Source organism: Alligator sinensis, unplaced genomic scaffold (assembly GCF_000455745.1).
Source record: "Alligator sinensis unplaced genomic scaffold, ASM45574v1 scaffold292_1, whole genome shotgun sequence".
In the NCBI taxonomy this organism is placed as follows: domain Eukaryota; kingdom Metazoa; phylum Chordata; order Crocodylia; family Alligatoridae; genus Alligator; species Alligator sinensis.
The window spans coordinates 601,119-619,440 of record NW_005842509.1 but is presented as its reverse complement, the minus strand read 5'-3'; the positions used below and the strand labels follow the sequence as shown (position 1 = coordinate 619,440).

At 42.8% G+C, this 18,322-nt stretch overlaps 1 protein-coding gene across 1 annotated transcript in view; it reads right to left on the bottom strand.

Annotated features, from left to right (window-relative positions):
* Positions 1–18,322, bottom strand: part of SCUBE1 (signal peptide, CUB domain and EGF like domain containing 1) — a 356,000-nt gene that overhangs the window by 131,980 nt on the left and 205,698 nt on the right. Inside the window, exon 7 of the mRNA XM_014523611.2 lies at positions 6,551–6,667. Within this exon, the coding sequence (XP_014379097.1) occupies positions 6,551–6,667 (117 nt within the window). The remainder of the gene's footprint in view (positions 1–6,550; positions 6,668–18,322) is intronic.

Sequence of the window (18,322 nt, the reverse complement as noted above, 5' to 3'; positions counted from 1 at the left end):
GACTATCTAGCTCTACATTTTTCATACTAGTTGGGCTGCTGCTGGGTCTGAGAAAAAAAAATGACACAGGTTTGACTTCTCTCTTTCTGCTCCCCACCAACTTTTGTTGAACAAGTCTCCTTTTTTGCAGCTCTCTGTGTTCTGCCTAATGTGATTAAAATGCTAAACTGATTAATCTCCATATTTTTCACTCAGGACAGATTAAGGCGGCACACAGAGAACAGGCACAGAAGCCACCAAACTGTGAAGCCATGGACCAGTTAGCTTTCAATTCCTACAACATGTGGGAGCAGCTGCCAAAGTGTAGAGGGGGAAAGTTAAGGAGTACAAAGGTCTTGATTCATTACATCAAATGATTCTCTGATCCCATTTGCTACCAGATTTTGGTTTTTGATTTGGTGTGTAACCTTGCTGAGCATTGTGGGACAAAATCTGGGATGTTGCCTAACACACAGCATAATGACCAGTGGGATCAGACACATTTAGCGCTGTCCCAGCACAGCAGAAGGGGAACTGTATAACACCAAAGACTCACTGAAACTTGTAAAGATAGATGAAATGTGACTGCTGGGGAAGGTGAGGGCTGTGAGGTTTCCCTGGTCTCCTTTAAACTGAGGGAGATATGTGAGAATAGGTGGGGGGAGAAAAAAAATTGGGTGGGGGTGGGCTGAGCATGTGCACACCCCCCCCAGCAGGTAAGTCTGGGGGGAAAGGGCGGTGGGGAGGGGAAGGGACTGTGGGGGGCAGAGTGGGGTAGGACAGGGGCAAGCGCAGGGAAGGGACTGGGGCAGGCCCTGCACAGCCAGGGCAGGTCACAGGACAGAGTTGCGGCTGATGCGGGGGGCGCAGGGAGGGGGTGGCGGTTCTCACCACTGCACATACCCTTGGAGGGCGTAGGGGCCATGTACCCCCAGAACTGCATGGGGCAGGGCAGACTGCTGCTGCAGGCTGGGGCCGGGGCTCGGGCTGGGCTCTGCCTGGTGGGGGCTCAGACATGCTGTGCTCAGGGTGGGCAGCGGCAGTGCTGGGAGCGGGGTTGGAGGGGATATGGCAAATTTTGGGGTGGCTGCAGCCCCCCTGTAGCCCCCTCCCAGTGCCACTGCCTGCCCTGAGAGTAGCCTGGCCCAGCCCCTGGCCCCAGCCCACAGCTGCAGTCTGCCCTGCCCCGCACAAACCTGGGGGCACATGGCCCCCATGCCCTCCTGGGGAGTGTGTAGTAGCAGGAGCCATGCCCCCTGCCTCTGGAAAAGCCACCTGTGGCTCAGTCCCATGCTCCACCTCACCCTGCCCCAGCTGTGCAGCGCCTGCCCCTCTCCTAGCGCCTGCCCCAGTCACACTCCCTCTGTCACCACTGCACCTGCTCTCCTCCCCATCTGTGCTGCAGCTGCCAAAAGCCTGCAGCCGGGCTGCCTTGCAGCACTACTGCTGCCCCACATTTCGGGGGGGGGGGGGGGGCCCTTTTGCTGCCTATGTATGTGAGGTATTGATTTACCAGGTGGGGTACTCCAATGTGAACAGGAAAAGACAAAGAAAACTGGAATGAGGTTCCTGTAAGAGTGTAGACTTTACTGTTAGGTCACATAGGGTGGCAACTGACATTTAAAGTGCAGGAACAGAATTTGGGTGAATCTCTGCCTTGGCTAGCTTTAAAATGGCCACAGACACACTCAGTGTACCACAAATAGCACTTTTATTTTTATTTCACAATGGGATTGCACACTATTAATAGCAGAAAATATTTTACATGCCAGTCTCTGGGAACCACAACACATTTTTTCTAATCTCATTCTTGTCTACTGTTCTCTCGAGTGCAATTTACCACTTCTTTTGGGAGACAACATCATCTAACTAACATCTCTTACACTTAGGCTATGTCTTTGCTTACCTACCTCTGCCAGCAGAAGGGTCTGGCTGTAGCTGCTGCTGCCAAGATGCCAGAGGTTGTACACAGTGGGTGTGTCTACACAAGAGGCTTTACTACGCATTAGACTAATGCGCAGTAAAGTGTCACTGTCTACATGTGCACTGGATGTATTGTACATTAAATTAGTCTAATGTGCCGTTTGCTAGTGCCAACTTGTACAGGTGCTAGATAAATGACACATTAGGAACATGTGTAGATGCTGACTGGAAACAATTTTGCTCCAGGCAGAAGGGGGCCAGGTGCATGTTTGTGGGTGCAGTTTACTGTGCCTTATTTTACTGGACAGTAATGTTACTGCGCATTAATGCATGTGTAGACATAGCTAGTAGGGTTGTGCAAAGCGGGCCCTATTCGATTTGGATTTGGATTCATCCTGAATCAGGGACAGTGATTCAATTAGTTGATTCAGATCATTGTCCCTGATTTGATTCAGCCGAGTCTGAATCTGAAGATTCGATGCTTATTCAGAGAATCAGTGATTTGGACATAGACACAGCTTTAAATGTTTTTTCTACATACCTCAAGGTACCAGAGTGGCTTGTGAATACTGCAATGCTGGGCTGGATGGAGTGTCCCACAGGAGTGCGGTGTGGGGGGGCCCTCCACCTGCTCAGTGGTGAACCCAGAAGTGGACCAGAAATACTTCCAGTCTACTTCCAGGTCTGCTGGGGAGTGCACTGGGGGGCCTCCCCACACCTCCCCAGCTGGGCAATCAGCCTCATGGGGACCCTGGGTCCCCTCCCCAGACCCAGGATGCACCAGTCATGGAGCCTGCAATGCGATGCTGCGGCTAGTAAAGCGACCAAAACGCTGACTTGCATCCATAGATGCTTCTCAAGCAAATCCCGGGACGTCATTTTCCCCATGTACTCGGCCGTAGTGAGGCCGCAGCTGGAGTACTGCATCCAGTTTTGGGCTCCACAATTCAAAAAGGATGTGGAGAAGCTTGAGAGAGTCCAGAGAAGAGCCACGCGCATGATCAGAGGTCAGGGAAGCAGATAAGGAAGAATTTCTTTACTGTCTGAGCCCCCAAGGTCTGGAACAGCCTACCACCGGAGGTGGATCAAGCGCCTACATTGAACACCTTCAAGAGCAAACTGGATGCTTATCTTGCTGGGATCCTATGACCCCAGCTGACTTCCTGCCCTTTGGGCAGGGGGCTGGACTCGATCTTCCGAGGTCCCTTCCAGCCCTAATGTCTATGAAATCTATAATAAATGTTGTAGATGTTTGATTTTTAGAATACAATTTGGTATTTTTCTGTTTCTGAGATGGCAAAACCCCTTGCTGAAAGAAGTATTATGGGGACAAATGGAGGAACTTCTGGTGGCAAAAGCTGGGGGTTAGGGAGCAGGACTTCTGGTTACAAGATGGTGACCAGGAGGCAAGGCACCTGTTAAGGGGCAGGGCTACCTATGCAGCCCTCAACAGCTTGCCAAAACTCAGTAAGCAGCCCTCTGCCTGAAATAATTGTGCACCCCTGGGCTTGATCCATGGGGCTTGGATGCTTCTCCCATACTATGGTGGAGAGAAGTGGCAGTGGATGATGCTCAAGGATGATTAATCTGCATGTAGAAGTTCAATGGCCAATCAACCCTCCTGGAAAGAACAGTGTACTCTAAGACAGTTTAAAAAAACACTGAAGAAGAAAACTTGAAGACTGCCTCATTCCCATGCCTTGGTCATTATAAACCTCTATAAAAACAATATGCAAATACTGAAAATACCGGAATAACCCACACTTTTTCAGGCTTCACTCTAGTAGCAAGAGAATCACAGTGTGCAGCAGTGTCGGGGGCGGGGGTGGGGGGGAGGCAGCTGGGACCAGTGTGCAGCAGCTCTGATGGAGGCAGTTGGGACCAGGGTTTGAATTACAGGGGAGCTCAGCATGGGGGGGGGGGGGCCCGCCCCCCCCCCCCATAAGAGATGACAGCCCCCCTGTAAGATTTGAAAATCATAACCTGCAGGGGTCAGAACTCTAGGGATTTTATTAGGGCATTTTGATGGGCAGCACAATTTTTTTTTGCAGATCCCCCACAAAGAGTCACAATGTAATTCAAACCCTGGTTGGAAATGAGAGAAGTGTTCTCCCTTGCATGCAAGGATTATAAATATTAGAGCAAAGCAGCCTCATTGATCAGTTTAAAGTGCCTAACACGTGTCCACTTAAATACCAAAGCTCCCAGTGTTTTCAGTGATGCAGGATTAAACCAAAAATGGCTACAATATAGTAAGTTATACATACATTCATCCAGCTTATATCAAAGGCAAAATATTTACTTTATTGGTTTTAGATAAAGATTTTTCTAAAGCTTCAATATAGGTTAAAAATGACCTGATGGATTTTTTAAACCATGAAAGTGATTTCCCAGTTTCTGCTTATTTTAAGAAATTTAAAAAATCATCACAAATAGAACAGCTTCTCTGTTTTATATCTTCTCACCCCTTCTCAACCAAGAACTCCTCCAATTATACCTGTGAAACAGCAATGATCAGAGGTTGGGAACCTACAGCTCATGGGCTAGATCAGGCCTGCCAGGTAAGTGCATCCAGGTAGAAAGGCAGCAGTATGAGCAGGGATGGGCAATGAGGGCACCAGTGCTGGCCTAGAGGGGGTACCCCCAGATCCCTCACATGTGTCCATCCCTCTTCACCACCCACTCCAGTTTTTCGCCAGTACTGTTTGCTGCTGCCACAGTTCTCCCTGCTCACTCCCTTACTGCAGCCATCACTTCTCATGCCCTGAACTTTTAGTTTCTGACAGTGTGTGGCAAGGGGAATCAGTAGTGAGGAGTAAGGCATGGCAGCAGCCATGGCTGCAGTAGTGGGGCATGAAAGCAGCCCTTGACATTTGATAGGGAAGGCTTGGGGCAGCAGCAGGCAGCTTGGCGCTTCAGCGAGCCAGGTTGCAAGCAGCAGCCTGTTTCTGGATCCAGCTGCCTTATTTTGGCCTTCTGCTCCTTAAGGATTGCCAATTCTTTTGTTTAGATCTCTGATATTCTGTTTGAGAATCAATTTGATATTTCATTTTGTCTGCAAAGCTAATTATAGAATCCATTTTTATATAAAATTATTTCATCTTAGACCAGTGGGATGACCTCAGAGTGGAAGCCATCTAAGTTTAGATAATTTTTATTTTTCATGATGTAGGTTCAAGGAATAAACATTATGAGGTGAGAGACAGGCTGGGTATGGGAGAGAAGGGGTATTCTTGAAAAGACAAGAATTCACCCAAAGAACCTTTTCTTTTCACCCAAAGAACCAACACGGCTACAACCTACACCCCTGTAACATTTGTTTTTACATGGTTTGAACTAAAACGACTGATTTTTGATTTGTGCTTGCTCTTAACTATTAACATTCTGTGCAATGGCAGTTTAAATGTTTTTTTTCAAATAAACAAGCAAATGGAGTGTTATTTCTGTAAATACTAACAGGATCATGCTCAAGCTGTGGGAGTTTTCAAGCTACAGCATGGGGATACCACACATTCTCTATTTGTTTTTGTGGGTTTTGCTATTTTAAATAACATTTAGGTTTGGATTAGAGATCTTTTGACATTTCTGGCTGTTTCTAAGAAAACAAATAATTCAAACAGCTATGCAGTAAGATAGGTTGATTTGTGCTAAATCACCACGTGACAACAAAGTATTCTTTGTGACACTTAGATGCAACGCACTACTGTATATCTGTCAACTAGTGTCCTGCCACTGAGTTCATAAGAAATAAATACCAAAGTGGAAAAATGTTTACGGTCCTGATCCTGAAAGAATATAGATAAATCTACTCATGGAAGTAGCCACTCTTTGTGGAACATGTGCTTCTGCAGGCTTAGCTTTAAATGCCTATCTCCTTAACTAAGAACAAATGTGAAGAAAAATGCTAGATGTTATTTTCAGACTTCCCTTCTCAATATTTTCTGATTTTTAATTTTACTTATTAAGGGCCAAATCCTGAAATCTTTGCTTTGGTGAAACTCCCAATAGAGCAATTAAAGCTGCATAATACTTACAGAATGTAGCTCAGTATCTTAGTACAATGCAATTTTTTATTGTAATTGGCCACACTACCTTTTTTGAAGGGGAGGGGTGCAACAAACTGGTCTGTTGATGAATTTTTTATTGTACTGTTACATACTGAAGCTGTCAGTATGTTTTATTTATTTGTTCTAAATCCTTCTCCCTCATTTATTGTTTTGGAAGTGATAATGTGTTGTGTGTGTGTGTGTGTGTGTGTGTGTGTGTGTGTGTGTAAATGTGCTGGTCAAGATTTCTAGGACTAGCAGATTTGAGAGCCTCACTAACTGGGCAGAAAATTTCAGCTATCTTAAAGAAGCCTAATTTTCTGAAAGTACTCAGTGAAAACCAAGGCTCTTCATGGTGCCCTTACTTGGCTTCCTGAAATTGCTGGACATTTTGAAGAATCAACTTTCTTAACAATAAAAATTATTTAAATGGATGATGACCCATTACTGCTCGTGAAATAGAAAGCTGACAATTTCAATTTTAATATCTATGCCCCAGTAAGTTGCTCTAACTCTGTTTATGGATTATGTATTTAATATTTACATCTAACACTGAAACTGCTGAAGGCAAATGATACATTGCAAAGCAAACAGAAGCTGACCTTTGCATGTTTTTCCATCAGGCTGCAAGGTAAATCCAACTGGACAACTGCAACGTACCCCCGTCGCTGTATCCTTGCAAGTACGGTCACAACCTCCATTATTGACAGCACATGTTTCTGGAGAATGAAAGAGAAAGGCAGAGAGAGGGAGAAAGATAGCATGACAAAACTTTTGGGGTGGGGCACATCAACTGTTTGGTGCAACAATACAAAATTACATAAGCAATCCAGATGTCAACAAACCAACATAAGCAAAGCTCTTATGCTCATCAGGGGCTATGTCCTTCTTTAACTGGTGAGCTTTCATAATCTATCCTCTTACACTCTGTGCAAAGAGGAAGTCTATATCAATTATATTTGGTCAGTGCTTCTTGAAGACAAAAGGATGAATTATTAAATATGAAAAGACCAGGTTTAAAAACAAAACTAAGCAGTTGTCTTTTAAAACAGAACCAGGGTCTCTGTCTGTTTTAGATCAGGTAACTTCTAGCCATGTTTTAAGGTTTGTTAAAAAACTGGTTCTGATGTTCTAATGAACTTTATAAAGCAATGGAAAACTAAGTATAATACTCAACCTGGAAATGAGCATTTGAAATACTTAGTTATGAAAGAGTTAATGGAAAATGAACTACATACATCACTTTGACAAGAATCTACATGCCCAATCTGTTCTTACTGAACTACAAGCATCTGGGTTTTGTCCACTTAAAGCTTTTTGCAAATTGAAAGGAGTTTGGAGTGGGTGGAAGGGCATAATTGAGGTCACTGAACCCATTGCAGGCTGTGTCATTGAAATTTCCCAGTGCTTGTATCATGTAGAATGATGACTGGGCAAGCACAGGCAATACAAAGCTGCAATACTTTTTTTGCTTTTACAATAGTAGGCAATGACTTAGGTACCGGTCCTTAAAACAAAACAGAACAACGCTAAACAAAACAAAAAGATCATAACCAACCAAAAGAAAAAACCCCAACAAAACTCCTTCCAACTTCATTGAAAAAGTAATACCAATTGCTATTATATTTTTATATACATACAAAAAAACCTACACACATTCTTGAAACAAATAAAAGGCAAGAAAAATTATTAACTTTCCTTTGATCCACAGAATAAAGTGGATTTACGGATGCCAATTTTAAACACATTGTTCAGACCAACATATATCTGAAAGCTATTTGTTGCAGATAGAGGTAACCACCAACCATATGGATCATAGATAACTGGTTATTCTGTCTACAGCTACTTTAAAATCCCTAGGAAATATTCCACAGACCTCTTAATAATCTCTTTCTCAGTTTCTCCAGCAAGGTTCATATGAAACATAAAATAGTAAAATTTGCATTGTTCTTCCCATTTCACTTCCTCATGGCTTTTCCCAAAGAAGAATTGTTAGTGCTTGTTTCAATTTACAGGCTCCTATTGCTGCATATTCAGTGTGCATTACAACTGGACTTTGCAGTTAGGGCCTGGCAATAACAAACAGGACTGACTAGTGCTCAATATTCTTAGCCCAGTATGTTTATCAAAATATTGCATGGAATATAACACATTTTATCTCTAAATTGATAAGCATTCAGGGCTCTTTTTTTTTTGCTTTGGAGGCAGTCAGTCACTTCTTTCCTTCATTGGCTCTCAGAGGGACACCATGGCTTAAAGACCTGAAGAATTTCTTTCAGACTTTTTTTTATTGGCACAAAACTATATATAGTTTTAGAATGTACTTCTGGCATTTATGTACATAGAGAAAGCCAGGGAATGGAGAATAGGGGAAAACAGAATAGAACAGAATAGAATTTATAAAATCACAAACAATTGTGAATTTATTAAATTACAATACATACAAATGTTACATTATATATACGTGCATACTTATATTTATGCACATACACTTAAATATTTGCATATTTATACATACACACACACACATATATAAATATATATATATAAAAATATATATATGCATTCCATCCAGGAAGAGCACACACCAACTGCTGCAGCTTCCTGAGCCTGACGAAGGGTTTTTGAACCTGAAAGCTTGCTTAATAACTATTCTCCAACCATTTGGGTTGGTCTAATAAAAGATATCAAATTCACCCAAGGAACCTTGTCTACATGATGTATGTGTAATTCATCGATATGAATACTGCCAAAAGTAGACACATGTAATAGCTAGAAAGAGCACATTTGATGAACAGACTTATCTCTAAGCAAAAACTTGGATGCTACCATTTCTTATCAGTCAGCTACTGATTCTCACCTACAGGTAGTTAAAAACCAAGGGGACTTTTTGCATGAGTAAAGATTAGGTACATGAACAAATATCTGAAGGTTACATCCCTAATGGTTTAGGTAATACAGGTTCTGATGATCATTTTTCTATTTGACTGGAAGATTTTCTTATGGGTGTAACTGCTCACCTTATGTATCCTTTCAGAGGACCAACTATCAAATAACTTTAATTGTGAGTGGGGGGTGGCTGTGGGGCGGGGGGGAGAATTGGGTAATTGAAATTTTTTACCTCATTTTAGCCAGTTTATTGCATTAACTAGCAATTTAAAGGCAGAATGATTTGTCAGGGGCAAATAGTTAATGTTAGAGAACATGAAAACGTGCTAAAGATACATTTGGCATGGCATGGCAATGAATTGTAAATCTTATGTTAACAGATTAACTATGATGCTTGAAGAGCCCTTTATTGCAGTTCTTCAGCAACAGATGAACATTATTTAAGCAGTAATATTTCTGCTTTCTGGATGACAGCCAATGAAAATGAATAGGCACAACAAAGATTTTTTTCCTCCATGGCATGGATGACTGGATCTATAGGGTAAGGGTCAGTCAGTGAACAAGAGTTATTTCAATGTATAAATAGAACGAATCAAGCAAGCTTTTCTTATTGTCAGAGATGGAGTAAAATAAAGCAAGAAGACAATACCCTTCAGCTTCTATGGTGAGCCTGGTTTTCATAAATGGCAAACTTTAACAGGATGAAAACTCAGGATAAGAATGGAGGGGGTGACAATACCTATGACAACATACATAACAGGAGATTCTTCCAAATACACAGCACGAGAAAAAATTAGGTACCATAAGGCCAGTGTGCAAAGTTGGGAGGGAGTAGGTGGGGACATTAGAAGTTGTATGGAATAGAACTATTTAAGATCATAACCAAACTTTTAAACTCGCCACAAGCAGATCAGATAATTCCTGATACCTGACCCCAACACTTTCAAAGCTGAGGATGCTAGATCAGTTTGAACCAATGTGAAATCCAGGCTCAAATATGGGTCCAGATAAAGGGTAGAGTTAAATCCTTGGTCCCAAACCTGCATTTTATGGTCTGTAGGAAGGTGCAGTGAACAGTTTAGAATCTGGGATAGAACCTTACATCTTGGCCATGGGTAGAGCTTTGCAGGTTGGGTGTGGCTGAGCATATCAGCATTTACAGCTGCTGTTGTCCCTACATTTGATTACCTCACCATAGCCACTGCCATCAACTTTTTCAAAGTTTATTTGCTTATGTTTTGCTGTTGTGCCTTTTATGCTGCCAAGAAGGGAGGGCATGAGCCTTGCACCCATTTAAGTGAGGACTTCTAGGGAACACCCAAATTAGGAAGCATTTGTGTAATCTACTGGAAAAATTATGATGCAAATCATGAGGACCTCTTTCTTCTAAGGTGAAGATAGAACTTCTACATAAATCATTTATTGCCTGCCCCCAGAAAAACTCAGAACTAGTCCCCCACGGAGAACAACATATATGGGTGTTATGACCGTATATTATGAGGGTAAATATTTATTTATGGCACTTTGGGGAAATAATATAGTCTTTTCTTAAGCAAAACTCAGGGAAGATATTGGTTTATAAGAATCTTTAGAAGGCAGACAATAGAAAAATGCAATCCAATACACATTGTGTGTCTACCCTATGCAAAAATATTGCAATGATTGTTATAAGACCCACACCTCCAGTTATTTTAAGAAATAATACATGGGGCCAAAATATTAAAAATTTCCTCCAGAAAAGACAAAGCTGGTCCATGTTCCTTACCAGTCCACAAACAGTCTGCAAGATGTTATTTGGGGAGTTATAAACACATTAAGTTAATGCAGGGGTAGGTGAGAGGCCCAACATAATCAAAAATGGCCAATTTAAGCTAGAATCAGAGGAGATTGTGACCTTTACATACATAGTTTCAGGTGAAATCTCAGGATATGCTAGTGCCAACTAGCCTTGGACTTGAATAACCATTGACTTCTTAATCCTTCAAAAGGGGCAGACCTATGGTTCAGGACTGTAACTAGCAGTTTTTATGCCCTGGACAGTGGCAGCAGCTGGGCTGGCAATGGCAGCAGTAGCAGCTGCCAAATTTATGTTTCCTCCAAGTCAGCACCTGGGGCTGGTGCCTTCCTTGTTTTCTAGCTATGCTTGCTGCTGTGGGTGTTTATTGAAAAATTCTCCCATGTAAAGAGAAAGAAATAGGAAAACTTCTGCATAGCTAAGAACAGGCATCTCCTTTAACTGAGAGGGGCTGATAACAACTAAGTATATCAAGGTTCTTCCTTGAAGTGAACTAAATTGCAGAGGGATCAAAGCCATAGGTTGTGGGCTACTCAGATTCTAGAACATCAGGTTTATCCTCATCAGAAACCAGATCACAAGCTAGGGGAGCCAGTTTAATTGGAAGTTTGTAGAGCTTCAGACAAAAAGCTCCACAATGACTGACTGTCAGTGTGTCTACATGAGACGCTTTACTGTACAATAGAGTAAACTGTGCAGTAAAGCGTCACCATCTACATATGCACACATTTACTGCAAAGTAAATTAGTCTACTGTGCAGTAGGGCTGTGCGAAGCTTCGGTCCCTGATTTGATTCGTCAAAGATTCGGCCCAAGTTGGTGGCTGAATCTTTGAATCCGAATCAAATCAGAGGACCCTTTAATCTCTTCACATCAAATTGGAACCCTTTGAATTGATTCGGAGAGATTCGGAAGATTCGGAGATTCAGACATAGAGACAGCTTTAAATATTTTTTCTACATAGTTCTAGGTAGCACCACACACTCGTGAATGCTGCGATGCTGGGGCACATGGAATATGCCACAGTAGTGGGGGGGTGGGGGGTGGAGGGGGGCCTCCCCAGCACGCTTGGCAGCAGACCTGGAAGTGGACCAGAAGCAATTCCAGTCCACTTCTGGGTCCACTGGGGAGCATGCTGGGGGCCCCCCCCCTGCATCCCCAAGGCTCAGTGACTGGTGCCTCCAGGGTCTGGGGGGGGCACCTGGGGTCTTCATGTGGCTGATTGCCAAGCCAGGAAGGCACAGGAGGTCCCCCCAGCACGCTCTCCAGCAGACCTGAAAGTGGACTGGAAGTACTTCTGGTCTATTTCTGGGTTTGCCGCTGAGCACACGAAGGGCCCCCATCCCTCCTCCTGTGGAATGCTCCATGTGCCCCAGCATTGCAGCATTTACAAGCTGAACATGCTACTTCAAGGTATGTAGAAAAAAGTTTTAATGCTGCGTCTATGTCTGAATCACTGATTCTCTGAATCAGCATCAAATCTTCAGATTTGGATTCAGCCAAATCGAATCAGGAACAGTGATCTGAATCAACTAATCGAATCACTGCTCCTGATTTGGGCCACTCCTACTGTGCAGTTAGTTACTACCAGTAAATACAGGTAGCAAAGTAACTGCACAGTAGATACTGCACAGTACTGCATGTCTAGATGCTGGCCAGGGGGCAAATTTCCTCCTGGTCAGCTCCTACACTAGGGGGCCACAGATGATGGGGAACTCCCCCAGTTCTGGCACTACTCAGCTGCCCCTAGGAGCTGGGAGCTGAGAAGTGCCAGGACTTGGGAGCTCCCTGCTTCCCTGCCCAGCCCAGTCCAGCCCAGAAGTGGGACAGTTCTGGGCCAGCTCCAGGCTGGGTGGGAAAATCTCCACTCAGCCCAAAACTGGCTGGGACCTGCTCAGAAGTGGGACAGTTTGTGGTCACCTCTGGGCTGTGCAGGGAAGCCCTGCTGGGCACAGGACTTGTTCCCATGTGCATGGGGCAGGAGAGCTCTGCAGCAGCAGCTGTACCTCCTGTTCCCCCATGTATGCAGGTAGCAGAGCTCTCCTAGCCCTATCTGCATGGGGACCAGCCTCATGCTCCTGGCCCTATGCACATGGGGACCAGCTGGAGCTCCCCCTGGTTGCTGCAGGAAGGCAGAGCGGGGTGGGTGCAAATCTGCTCCCAAGTGGGAGCACATGTAGACATCTCCTGGGTAGGCTTACTGTACAGTATTTTTACTGCACAGTAAGCCTAGTTCAAATTAACAGCATGTGGACAAACACTCTCTTACTGAGAAACTGCAACTATATAGTTGCTCTGTGATTAAGTAGGAAGGTAGCTTCCTTTTAGAAGCCTAATTTGCAAAATAGAAAAGCCCACAGAGTGGGAATTTCAAAGGTGCCTTAGACAATTAGATGCACAATTCATATTAAAATCAATGAGAGCTGGATTTATAACTCCCTAAAAACCCAAGCCAGAAAGAATAAGCCCAAAGTCAAATAGTAAAACTAGAGCTATGAATAGAACCAGAAGACCTTCTCCCTTGTTCCTTTTTTAAACACATTTATTATTTAAATACATTTATTTTCTATCTACATAAACATCACATATGATTTGATGGCTAATTTCTGTAGAATTTGAGATTTAACAGATTGGGCCAAATTCATCCCTAGTTTACATTTCCAATGATTTCAGCATTTTGCATCAAAATGGTATTTACATACTTCATGATGTTTGATTTACAGGTAGAGACATAGGTAAATCATAGCAGAAATGTGCAGAGCAGCAGCTTCTTTAATTTTTCTCTTTTTGCCATCTGCCTGGCCAATCAGTGGCATGTAGCGGTGTTGTGGGGGCCCCTTGGCCAATCACCGGTAGGAGGCAAAAACCACAGCATATTTAAAATGGCCTTTTTTGCCTCCCAGATGATCAGCAGCAAGTGGCAATGCCACTAGGGCCCCTTGGCCAATCAGCAGCAGGAGGGTCACACAGCAAAAAGAGCAAAATTAAAGGAGCCATTGTGCAGCGTACTTCTGCAACGATTTAGTAAGGTCCCAATTTATAGGGATATTCTTCATTTTTTAAATGAATCAGTAATGAGATCCCATGGGCAATCCTTGACAAATTGTCCTAACTGTGAATTCTCTGGATAAAATGAATCCTTTCTATGCCTGTGTACACACGTTCAAATGATCTGGGAGAATTCTCCTGGGTTCATTTACTCGGTAGAAAAACTTATCCAGAGACTCTTGGACAAATGTTTCATTGCTGAGCCACTGTGCAGCCAGTGGACTCCTGCGCACACATCTGTGCCTGCTCTGCAGGGCCCTAGTCTGCCTGGCAACAGATGACAGGCCTGCACAGGGTACCCCTGATTGGCAGACTCAGACTGCCTTGCAGGCTATGTCTCCCTGCAGCACAATGAGGAGATTGTGAAGGGTCTGCCTGCCTGGGTGTAGCAGTAGAGTCCAGGTAGAGTGACACACAGGGCATGTCTACATGATATGCTTTACTACACAGTAGAGCTAATAACTGTGCAGTAACCATCTGCATCTACATGAAAATTCTCCTTCCACTGAAAGGTCTTTTGTGCTGGAAACCTGCCGCTGAATTCACGTCTTGTTTTTTTTAAATGTACCCCAACTGCTTTCAAATAAGTAGCCTCATAATATACCTGAAGTGCTCCCTATCTAGATAAAAAAATATCTAATGCTTGTTACAAAGCAGAAATACCAATAATGATTCTGCAAGAGTGACTTTCAAGCATGTGTATGCCTCAAAGTCATTCTTAACCAGTGGGAATACTTTGAAGAGCTGTTCTGTATTATGCCTTAATTTACCTATATATATGTATATATATATCACATATATAGACATTTCCATCGTGTAAATATTAAATGGAAAAAAAAGGAAAGCTAGCTAGTAAAAGTAAACCTCTAATAGTACAATCTCATCATTTTCTTTCATCACCCCCAAAGTCCTTATTACAAACTTTGTCAATGGTTTTATTGTGTTTCAAGACTTTGTGCAGTGGACAAAGTGTTTATAGTAATTTATGTGTGTTTATAGTGAAATAAGGGATATCTGTAGTAATGTATGGACATGACAAGAGTAGTCCTGGGTATATGCACAGTTTTGCAAAGTGATACTTGAGGAGTCTTGAGTGTGATGTGATTGATCAGGTTTCTAAAGGCTGGCAGCTGCTTCTGTGCTATAAAGACATCACCTGAAACAAACAATATTGAATTCATGTGAGAGATCTTTGTAATGCAAAGGATATAGTCAATGCTATATTTTCTCACTTTGGCTATAATTAGTGTCTGGTTTTGAGGGAAGGATCTGTAATATGAAGCTCAAGGGAGTGCAAAACAACTCTAAAGTTCTAAAGAATTTAATGAGGATTAAAGGAATAGAAATTAGGTAAAAAGGATGCAGGGTATGATAGAAATTATTCTTAAAATCCTATAGAATTTCAAAGGCTATGTAATTTCAGAGGACTCTTAAACAAATATGTGGAATTCCACAGCTGTTTTATATTTCTCTGTTACCTTCTATGAGACAGCTGGAAACTTCTAGAACAAGAGTAAACATCACATTCTGCAACATTTTAGAGGGTACGTTCTATAGTTGATCCTCCCTGCTTTAATGGTGCAAACCATACCCTTAAATTTTAGAGAGTCCAGAGGGAATAACTCTGTTGGAATTTTTGATTATGGGAAGTGGCCAGATAGAGGTTGGTGAATTGGTCAACAAAGGAGACAGCTTGCCTACCCACATCCTGAAGAGGGCTGTCCACAGAAACTGCCTTGTATGAGTTTGGTGAGAAATATAGGCCATTTGTCCACGCCACAAAGAGGAGGCACCTCTACAAGTAAGAAATGTTGATTGCTTTAATATTTTTTGAGCTTGAGGAAAACTTATCTTTTAGGCATAACTGATATCTGTAGCTTTTCTCTACAAAGACAATTTATACAAAAATGTTTATTAAAGACAGCTATAGGAAAGTCCAAAATTGAATAGACTACTCTCATATTTGCTAACACAGATGAATAGGACTCCCTTAGAAAAAATGTTTTTTCCCTAAATTCTCAAAACCAGTTAGGAGCAATGAAACTACTTAGACTTGTGTGTGTGTGTACATGTGTGAAAATGTACAGGGCTATATACACACCTGTATCAAAGGACAACTCACTGCGAGTGAGAAAGGTAAGCAAAGGTGGATCTTGGCCAGTTTCCATACTTGACTGGTTTACCTGACAGGGACTTCAGTGCAAGTTGGAGCAAGCTGATACTTTAGGGGACCCTCTACCAGGAGATAGCCATTGCCCAAGTGTCGTCATGCTAACAGTGTACTCCAGCTTTGCCCGCAAAACATGTCCCAGACTGGGAGAGCCAAGAAGGCCTGAAATAAAGCCAGCTGAAGACTTTCTTAGGTTGGAGGAAATCCTTAACTGTTTATTTAGGACACCCATAAATGGCATTGTTCCAGCACTACAAAAGAGCTGTTGCAAAGTCCAAAACTTGGCTAATAGTATTCTGAGTCGAATCCTGTGTCCTGTTCTACTTGGCCTCAATTTTGTACAAGATTTCTGAAATACTCCTTTTGAAACACAGAACTTTGCAGTGAAAAGGATTGTCTTCTTATGCTTAATAAATTAAAGGTTCAGAAGTATAGCCTGCATGATAGCTCTAGTCATATTAAAATAAGCATTTGCTCTTAAATGAAATGTCTGTACCTTATCCTGTGTAAAATGGAGATCATAATGATGGTGTGTTTGTGAGAAAAATTATTCCCAAGTGAAAGAAAATTAAAGCTATCTGAAATGAGCCAAATGCATGGGCAGTTTAAACAAAAGTAGACAGAGAAATGCAATGGTAATATACGTACATGGCACTTGATGGCTGTCACAGTATTGCCTCCTCCTTCCTTGTTATATTCTTTACTCCCTGCCTTGATTCTCAGTAGATTTATATCAGGCAAAAGTACCTTGCCATGGGCCAATAAGCAGAACTGCAGTTGTGGTCTGGGAATGGTGTATGTGAGTGGGTAACATTTGAAATTAAGAATGCTTTTCTACAAAAAAAGAGAGGCATTATTTAAATATATTTAAATTTAAAAAGAGCTATGTGAGGTGGGGTTTTGTGACAAGAAAAATGGACTTTTTAACATAAAGAATTCCTAAAAGTTTCCTTATCTGTACTATTGTAGCACCTAAACCCCATTTTGTTGGCACTGGTAATTTGGATTAAGAAAGTGATTTTGGAATTAAGCCATATGTAACTTAAAAAACGAAAACAGGTTTTCAAGACAAAAATTTAAAATGGAAGTTATTTGCTATAGAAGGCTAAAGTGTGAAATCAAACCATGGCTAGGTTACAAGTGACAGTGGGTTTTCTTTGTTTATTTTAATCCTTCTCCTCCTAAATATTCATCCTAATGGGTAGTCTTTCAAAGGAAAGAATGACAGTTACATAGCTGATAATGCAGTGTTGGGGTACTGGAACAATTATGCAGGGGACACAGGCAGTGTACCAGCCAGCAGCATGCCTTGCTCAGTTCAGTGCTATTGGTCCCTGTTTTCAGTGGCCAAAAATGAATTTATGAAACTTAAGGGAGTAGAGAAAAAAGGCTGTCTCAAACACTGTTATTGCTAACAGAGGCAGAGATGTAAGGTGGGGTCAAATTGGATGCACCTTTTAAAGTCAACAAAAACATCTTTCTTGATCCTAAACCAAAGCCAAAAGTCAAACAAGAGTCATACTGGCATGTCACTAGGTCCACTGAGTCCGCTGTGGCACTGCTGCTACCTATGCTTAGTGCCAAACAAACCCTGCCTCCCTCACTGTTAGCAATTAGGGGTGTGCAAAGTGGGACCTATTTGATTCAGATTTGGCCTGAATCAGGGGCAGTGATTCGATCTGTTGATTCGGATCACTGTCCTTGATTTGATTCCGCTGAATCTGAAGATTCGATGCTGATTCAGAGAATCAGCGATTTGGACATAGACACAGCTTTAAAAGTTTTTTCTACATACCTTGAGGTAGCAGGCATGGCTCATGATCGCTGTGATGCTGGGGCACATGGAGCATCCCACAGGAGTATTGGGGGGCCCTCCAAGTGCTCGGCGGCGAACCCAGAAGTGGACTGGAAGTAGTTCAAGTTCACTTCTGGGTTGGCTGGGGAGAGCACTGGGGCTCAACAATCAGCCACAGGGGGAACCCAGGTGCCCCCCCAGACCCAGGAGACACCAGTCACTGAGCCGGGGGGTGCAGTGGGGCCCCCCAGTGTGCTCCCAGGAGGACCCAGAAATGGACTGGGTCTGGGTCTGCTGTTAAGTGCGCTGGGGAGCCGCCCATACTTCTGTGGGACACTCCATGTGCCCCAGCATCACAGCATTCACAAGTTCCTGCTACCTATGTAGAAAAAACATTTAAAGCTGTCTCTATGTCTGAATCTCCTAACCTTTTTGAATCTCTCCAAATTGATTCGGAGGGTTCTGATTTGATTCAGAGAGATTAAAGGGTCCTCTGAGTTGATTCTAACTCAGAGATTCAGCCACTGAATCAGGCTGAATCTCCACTGAATTGAATCAGGGACCAAAGCTTTGCACAGCCCTACTAGCAATGACACAGTACACAGGGCCTTTGAGTAGATGCACTCTTGCATTTATATAGGTCTCTCTCTTACTCTGGGATGTTTTACCCTGGGTAAG